Below are 9,161 nucleotides of genomic sequence, written 5' to 3'. Positions count from 1 at the left end.
GTATGTATGTATAAAAACAATTTGTCCAAATAGTTTCATGTGCAATTTTTTTTTTTTTTTTAGATATTTTCTTCTTTTGTTGCTCATATTCTTTTCCCATGTTTTTAAACAAATTAAACCTATTTGCTCTGGTTTTATAATAGATTTTTTTCTCAGAATAATGCAACATGACTCAAGACTGTTGTCCCTCTCACACGTCACATCAGCAGAAAAGTCAAACTGAAGGACGACCCAAGGACATGAGGAGATTACTGGAGGTCAGAGGACATCGTCTCTGTGTGCCTGAGCTTCGCAGAGAAGCTGATAAACAAGTTACATTAAGTTTAATGAAGCCTAACGAGGCTGTGAGACAATCTGAGTGTCCAGATACTTTCTGTTTACGGTGAAGGACTCATGATTGTACCAACAGCGACGGATCTTTCTTTCTGAGTATAAAGTGTGTCTTATTAGTGAAACTCACTGTTTTCTGTCATTGCTCTGAACTCTCTGAAACCCAGATCGACGTCATCTGTCTCGTGCTGCATTTAGACGCCTTTCACAAGTATTCAAACCTTTGAACTCTGAACAAATTTCTTCTAAAAAACATGGGTTTAAAAGGCAATGAGCAACTTGGTAAGAAATGTCCTGCAAATTGCAAAGAATTGGTGGATTTAAAAGAAATATTTTTCAAAAAGCTAAGGAAGAATGTTCAGAGAATTATATTTATCATTTCAATAATGATATATTTTTAATTTGTAATAGTAATTATGATATTTTTTTTTGGTTTGTTTTTCTTTCTTTGTCTGCATTTTTTTATGTGTGGTGATTTTCAGGTTATTTCATTGTTTTTTATTATTGTTTTACTTTCCTGGGATTTTTAAATTTGTATTTTTTTTTCTTTGTTTGGTTGTTTATTTTTTCTTTTTCTTTTTTTGTGTGTACGTGCTTATTTTCAGATAATTTCCCTCTTTTTTGTTTGCTGATGTGCATGTTTTATTTTATTTTATATAATTTTTTTTAACTAATTATCAGGTCATTTTTGTGTGCTTTTTTTTCTTTACAATTTTTTTTGCTATTTTTGGTCATTTTTTTCTAAAGTTGCTCATTGCCTTATTGCCCAGCACCTTTTGCTCTGCAGACGCAGGGGATCAGAGTGTAGGTGGAGGTTACTACACAATCTGCAGTCAACGAAGCTGCTCCCAGCCTGTAAACCAGCCAACCCGCTGACTGTCTTGCACTCTTCAGTAAAATGTTATTTCCAGACACCGAGGGATTAGCTTAAGAGGGAGACTTAACGGAGTTCCAGCAATTCAACATGTACACAACTCCACTTAATCCTGCCGCCTTTAGTGCAGGTGTCTCACGCACTCACGGATTCCTCAGTGTGGAAAACGACGACCAGCACGGCTTATATCACTGGATGTATGCTGGGAGAGTGAGCTAATTTCTCGGTAAATACCGGCTCACAGCAGCTGCTATTCTTAGATGTGAACTTTTACTTAATAAAAGGTGAAGAAAAGTTTGAAATCGTGACTTATTTTGCAGTTTTGGTTTGGCTGCTTTGATGCTTTAAGATGAGGACGCACTGATTGTGAGATTATGGGCCAATACTGATGTTTGAAATAATAATTTGGCTGATAGCTGATACTGATGTGTTGTTTTTTTGCTGTTTATTTTATTTTTGTTTTTTATTCCTTATTTTGAGCCAGAGAAACAAAAAATCTTCAGTATAAAAACAGTCATTCAGCGATTCATTTACTCTATCTTTGAATAAAAACAAATTCAATCAAACTAATTTATAAACAACCTTGAAAAAAAACTTCTTTTACACGAAAAACATCCTTAAAAAAAGAATCAATGCCTTTTTTTCAACATTATATAATATAAAGTAATTCCCTCTCTGTATCTATTTTATAATGCCATGAGAACATCAGCAAATTTCTTTTAAATTAATATATTTATTCACCTTTCTCACCAAAAACTACATTTTAAAAAATTATTTTAAACACATGATAATGCTTTATACTCATTTTTACTGATTAGAGCTTTCAAGCTTATTTATTAATTATATTTTTTTGCGCATAAATACTTAAATGTCTTTTAATTATATCTATATTAATTCAATATGTTCACTAACATTTTGAATGCATGGATATTTTTTTATTTATTGAATGTCTTTTTATTTTCCCTACAGTAAATTCTGAACAAAATTATAATTCCAGCTCCTGATTGGCCTAAAACGCATCTTAAATGCAAAATCCAAAACAGAAGTTGGATTTTTTCCCCTCAGATTGGAAACTACAAACCTCGTATGGACGGAGGTGAAAAGATTCTGGGATGTTTTTGCGGCCGTTTTTATGTCTAATCAATGTCATGTGGTCTGTTCTTTCACGGAGAGCTTAGCAGGTTAATTTGAGCGCTGAACTGTCTTTGAACTCGAGTCTGGAGCCGTGAAATGAAGAAAACTTCACGGAAAAACTTTCATTAAATATGAGATTAAACATGTACTTTAACATAATATTGTAAAAAAAAAAAAAGTTATTACAGAGGATGGGGGATTACATGGAGATCAAACGCAATAATAAGTATTTTAACATGTTTTAATTCAAAGATGTTCGGACATCCTTAGAGTTGTCTATAAAGCAGCTTCCACATTTTGATGAGGTCTCAGATGTTCAGCTACAAACTTTTAAGGACATGAGGTTGTTAAAGACGGTCGTCTGTAATCCCAAATCACGGATTAACAAACAGCTTCTTTTCTATCACAGACACAACAAACGCTACAGCGCAACTGGATATAAAAATGTTCAGAAATATATTTGTGTAAATGAGTCACAGTTGAAATCTTCCACAGCTTATCATGGCCTTAAAATGAGACATTTGGATCTGTAAACTGAGAGGTTTGAAGATATTTAAGATATTAGATATTAAGAGTAACAGACTTCCTAACAGTTGCCTTAAAAATACTCTTAATATATAACATCAAAGTCCTAACTTTTTTTCTACATCAGTTGTTGTGCAGATAGGACGATTTGGCAACATTTTTAATCTAAAATATAGTCACATGAATACAACGAAGGATTTGGGCCAAAAAGAAGTCATAATATTTTGAGAAAAAACATCCACCATCCGCCACCCAACATCCATCATCCAACATCTACCATCCAACATCCACCATCCACCATCCGCCATCCAACATCCATCATCCAACATCCGCCATCCGCCATCCAACATCCATCATCCAACATCCACCATCCGCCATCCAACATCCATCATCCACCATCCACCATCCAACATCCATCATCCAACATCCACCATCCGCCATCCAACATCCATCATCCAACATCCGCCATCCAACATCCACCATCCAACATCCAACATCTACCATCCGCCATCCAACATCCATCATCCAACATCTACCATCCACCATCCAACATCCATCATCCAACATCCACCATCCATCATCTACTATCCACCATCCTACATCCATCATCCAACATCCACCATCCAACAGCCATCATCCAACATCTACCATCCACCATCCAACATCCATCATCCGCCATCCAACATCCTACATCCAACATCCACCATTCAAAATCCACCATCCAACATCCACCATCGAACATCCACCATCCAACATCCTACATCTATCATCCAACATCCACCATCCAACAGCCATCATCCAACATCTACCATCCACCATCCAACATCTACGATCCGCCATCCAACATCCACCATCCACCATCTACCATCCGCCATCCATCATCCAACATCCATCATCCAACATCCGCCATCCACCATCCGCCATTTTTCTGGCAACTTTTCAACTGACTATGACTGAGAACCTCACTCTAAACTATCCAATAAAATCTTAACTTTTCAAAAATGATATTTATTTAAATAACTTTTTTTGAAAGTCAGATAGAACCTAAGATTATAATATCTCACGTTTATGACAACAAACAAAAGTCATGCTGTGATGTTATTTGGAAAAAAAGCTTTTTATTGAACCTTTAAGTTCCAAAATGTGTATCTTTCCTGTACAGGTGGGTCATTTTCTGTATAAACTGTGGAAGGTTGATGTCATGAATCCGTTTTTAGTCGCACTGATGTTTGGCAGCAGAAGGGAAGTCTTATGTGTTAAAGCTGAAAAATAAGTCGACTGCTCTCAGCTGGTTTCACCGGTCGTGCTCGGACTGGAGAGAGTGAGACGTAGAAAAGAGGTGTCCCGTGGTAACGGTAAGCCGCGTCCATTCAAAATAAAAATAATAATGATAAAGTGAACCTCAGGACTCCAGTCGGCATATGGGGCCGTCGTAGACCATCTGCAGGTTCACCTTGTGTCCCACCAACTCTCTGATGTTGTTGATGCCGTATTTGATCATGGTGGGCCTGCGGGACAGAGGACAGGCTCAGTGAGACACAACAGAGTTTGCGTCTATTCCAGGTCCGACAAAACAACAGCGGGTCTGGTGGGCGAGGAGGATTACTCTGCGGATTATAAAGTCTTTCTCGGCTCACTGAGGATAACCGCGATGGCTAATAACTGCGGAGATAATTAGCCGCGACAGTCGTCCTCAGATATGATGAGTTTTTAAGCCAAAGTATTATCTACAACAGTGATACTCAACTTACGGCTCACAGGCTAAATCTGGCCCCCTACAGGGTGCCGGGTGGCCCCCCAACCGTTTCTAATTCACAATAAAAAACAAAGTCATTCACACTGGGAATGGTCTTTATACTTTTAGTATACATAAGGTGTCAGCGTGCAAAAAACAGCATCAAAATAGAGCTTGTTGATCAAAAAACTGCAAGTGGAGGATCCACCGAACCCCCAACAGAGGTCCTAGCTAAGACCCCACTGTCCTAAAATCACAAAAATGTCCTAAAATACTAATAACGTCCTAAAATCCTAATAACGTCCTAAAATCCCAGAAAAATGCTAAAAACCTAGTAAATTCCTACAATCCTTGAAACATCCTTAAAATCCTAGAAACATGCTGAAATCCTTGAAATGTCCTAAAATCCAAGAAATTTCCTAAAATCATAGAAACATCCTAAAATCCTAGACCCGCGGGTTTGGGAGGCATGTTTTCTTAAAAAATCACAAAAATTACAACATCTATCAGTCAGAAACTCGTATGGGCGGAGGTGAAATTATTGTTGGATTTTCACATTTCCGACACCTCATGGGTTGTTATACAGGTTTAGGACACTAAATTCCATAACTTTTCCAAAATTTTGGGGGTATACTTAAAATTTCAAAACTTTTCCAGGCCTGAAAATTAGAATTCCATGACTGCTTGTAGCAAATTAACAGGATTTTGACAGCGACAAATAGTCAACGCGTCTGCACGGACATAAAGTTAATAATCTAACAAGAACTACATCAAATAACTCATGAAAATTATAAATTTAAGGAATAAAAAGAAATGATCCTCCTCAGACATTAATTCTAAATATCTGAGATGTGCGTCAGACAGATGTGAGCTCGATGACGTCCGCAGACTGAATCGCAACTTTAATCCTTAAATTGAACGAGACTAAAAAACAAGGTAAAGTTTGCAGATGTGAAGGTCAGCTGTGATCTCAGTGTGTGTGTGTGTGTGCGTGTGTGTGTGTGTGTGTTCACCTCTCCAGAGAAAGTCCCCAGGCTATCACAGACACGTCCTCGGGCAGACCCATCGGCAGCAGCATCTCCGGTCTGAAGACGCCCGAGTTTCCCACTTCAACCCACTTCTGTAGTCCTGCAGCGTTCACACGGACACCACAACAGCGCGGATGGAAAAGCTGTAATATCTTCATTTTAAGTCTCTTTAGGCTGATCATCATAAAAGCCAAAATGTGTTCTTTCGGCTCCTTTGCGCATTATAAATGAGTCTGTTTACAAAAGTAAACTTTGCATTGATTGTTTTGTGTTGATACAGGAGTGTAACAGTGCGCAGAAGTCGTGGTTCAGCTGATCCGTCACTGCAGAGTCACAGTTTGGTGCAATGCAGCCAAAAAAACCACAACAAATACACAACAATCCACATGCTTTTGAAAGTGTTGAAGAAATTAAAGAAATTTCATCCACAAAATTACTACACACTAAATGATATTTTTTTAAATTAATTTACTACAATTACAATTAATTCAGTAATACATTTTTACTATGAATACAAACATGTTTTAAACTTTATTTTAAATAATTAGGAATTCTTTCATCTTTGCACCTCTTGTTAGCACTTTTGCTATTTTTAATGGTGGTTTTACTTTTATCAATTTTCAAAATAATTTAATTAATTTCATTTCATTTTATATCGTATCTCTTTACCCTTTGATTGTAAATCTGTATCCTTTATTATGTGTTTAGATTTTATTTAACTGCCCTGTTGTGTAAAATGTGCTAAACAAATAAAGCTGTTGTTGTTAAAACTGTTACAACCATTTTTTGCTTTTAAATATTTTGAATAAAACTTTGATTTCATTGCTTTCCAGCTGCCAACTATTCACATAAAAAAGAGGAAAAACATGAAAAGGTTGAAACTCGATGTTTGTGGATTATGTCGCAGGTTTGCGTGTTACCTTCGTGGTAGCTGAACACCTCCATGCTGGGCTCTGTGTACGGGTTGTAGGCAGGCTTGAAGCGCAGTTTGGTGATTCCTATAAATAAATAAATAAATAAAAAGGTGGATTTATGTGGCTTGAAATAAACTTGTGAAGGAAGAAATAACAATAACAAGTGTGCAAAAATAATATCATCACTTTGTGTGTTTCAGGTCTTAAAACAATCACAGCAAAACTGGAGCTGCTAATTTCAAATGAACGTGATATTTGCATGTTTTATGCAGACGTCTATCAACATCAAAACTCCTCAGGAACATTCAAACAGCAACTTTAAGTCGGGATGTTTCCGTCTGATCAGAAGAATCGGTATCGGGCCTGATCAATGCAGTTTTCTCGGATCGGTCTCAGTTATTTGCGTGATTTTCAGCAGATATTCGGGTTTTATTGTAACACTGCTGCTTATGTTCAGTTTAAGCTGCTACACCAGTTTGAGTGAAATGAACATTTTTGATTTCATGTTTAGGGAACTAGTTTTATTGTTATGCTGTAGTCGAGCGGGAAAACTGAAGTTCAGCTATAACGAGTTTAAACGTGAAGTGTGATGATATTTCTCATTTAAAGTCTTCTGTGTTTTTATTACAATGTTAGACTGAGTGGATTTGAGAGCAACATCTTAGTTTGTGTGTTAGTATTTTATTTTATTTGTTAAGCTGCACTAAGTGGAACTGTGATTAAAAGCTGAATAAAAACATTTTTACTTCTGTTACTTTGTTATTTTACTGAAAAATCAAATACTGTTTCAAATGGAATTGTAATACGAGCCATATAAAATATCTTTAGGTTAGTATTTTTTAAATTAAGCTGTCAAACATATACACTGGACTGATTCTAAAAACTTTAAAGGACCTGAAGTGTGTATTGCGCAGCTGTATTTTCTGGGTAAATACAAGTATCTGATCGAGACTCGGTATCAGCAGATAATCAATATCTCATGACTCGGATCAGGATTTGGGACAAAATAACTTCTGTAGGACATCCCTCCTCATGAGGACTTTCAGCTGAGGTCTTCTCAGCGTCTCGGAGCCGTGCTGACCTAGTTTAGTGAAGAACTGATGCAGGACGCCCATCAGGTCTCCCAGTGTGAGTCCGTAGTCGGCGACCACGCCCTCAATCTGGTGGAACTCGGCCAGGTGGGTGGCGTCTAACGTCTCGTTCCTGAACACGCGGTCGATGGAGAAATACTTGACGGGGGTGAACTTCTCCTGGACGGAGAGAAAAGCTCCACGTTTAGTGACAAGACATGTAAGCACGAACACTATAATGTCAAAAGTATGTGGACGCCCATGTGAGTGGTGAGCACATCAGAGTATCTGCTGCTGTGACGCCGCCGCTCTTCTAGGAAAGCTTTTCACCAGCGTTTGGAAACTGGCTGCAGGGATTTACTCCCTTTCAGTCACAAAGCTTTAGTGAGGTCAGCCATGTGTCCTGGCTCGCAGCCCGCGCTGCGGTTCATCCAAAGGTGAGTCCAAAAAGACAGCGGCGTGCTCTGAAGACGCTCAAAGAAAAACACTGGTGTCCTCAGAGAGAATAAACAGGGTTCCTGCAGTTTCAGGCCAGTGAGATTTAAGACTTTTAAAAAATAAAAAATAAAATAAATAAAATTAAATTAAAAAAAATAAAATAAAATAAAGCATTAATTTTACAACAATCAAAATAAAGGGAAAAAAAAACCAACTGATATCAGTCACATATGGTTCAGGAAAATTTTGTTTGTTGGCTGGTTTTCTTTGCAATTTTGTGTTTCTCACTCTGCATGTTGACTCTTCTGTCTTGATTGCCGTCGTACCGAATTTGAAAAACTGTTTGCATGAAATACACAGAGCCTTGTGTGCATTGAATTGTTAGTTTCTGCCACTATGTGAAATTTTGGTTAAAACTTTTGTTGAATCTGCACGACGTTTATGCAAAAGGAATTCAGTAAATTAACTAAAAACAAATAGGTGTAGCCAATTATTTTGAGATTTTTCAATGCAACTTCAGAAAAAAGGTTAAAAAAAGTCCTTAAGTTTGAGAATTTTTTAGAGTTCTGAAAAACAGATTGAAGAAATGTAATGCCTATTAAGGTTTTCACTTTTAGATTCAGGGTTCCCACACATTGTCATGGACAACATTTTAAAACTTTTCCATGACTTCTCAAGGATCCATAATAACAAAAAAAACATTCTTGCCCCACATTTTTTTAAACATATCAGATTCAAACTCTATTCAAACGTAATTTCAGATTATACAGGGAAGGTTACTGTAAAAATATCAATGCACACAACCAAATTCAACAACTTTTCCAAAACTTTAATGGTTTTCACCAATTCCATGATGTTTCCAGGCCTGGAAAATACCACAAGGAAATTCTATGACTTTCCATGTATTCGATGAGCATGGGAACCTTGTTAATGACTGAATTCAAAGCCTTTTGAGACATTTAAGGATCTGCAGGAACTCTGTGTACGTCTCTGTTCTGCAAACATTCAGATGTGGACTAGAAACGACTCGGCCGGCCTCAGATGTTTTCTGTCTCCATGGCAACGGGAGACAGCGCATCGACTCTCCTCAACATGTGAACAAGTGTGTGTGTA

The 9,161-nt window shown here is 37.3% G+C and overlaps 1 protein-coding gene across 1 annotated transcript in view; it reads right to left on the bottom strand.

Annotated features, from left to right (window-relative positions):
- Positions 1–3,961: 3,961 nt before the first annotated feature.
- Positions 3,962–9,161, bottom strand: part of LOC121956325 (phenylalanine--tRNA ligase alpha subunit-like) — a 24,737-nt gene continuing 19,537 nt past the window's right edge. Inside the window, exons 15-18 of the mRNA XM_042504471.1 lie at positions 7,622–7,790; positions 6,547–6,624; positions 5,612–5,726; positions 3,962–4,371 (exon numbers count right to left, since the gene is read on the bottom strand). Of these exons, the coding sequence (XP_042360405.1) occupies positions 4,266–4,371; positions 5,612–5,726; positions 6,547–6,624; positions 7,622–7,790 (468 nt within the window). The 3' untranslated portion in view covers positions 3,962–4,265. The remainder of the gene's footprint in view (positions 4,372–5,611; positions 5,727–6,546; positions 6,625–7,621; positions 7,791–9,161) is intronic.

Source organism: Plectropomus leopardus, chromosome 17 (genome assembly GCF_008729295.1).
Source record: "Plectropomus leopardus isolate mb chromosome 17, YSFRI_Pleo_2.0, whole genome shotgun sequence".
Classification (NCBI taxonomy): domain Eukaryota; kingdom Metazoa; phylum Chordata; class Actinopteri; order Perciformes; family Serranidae; genus Plectropomus; species Plectropomus leopardus.
This window is presented reverse-complemented; position numbering and strand designations above follow the sequence as displayed.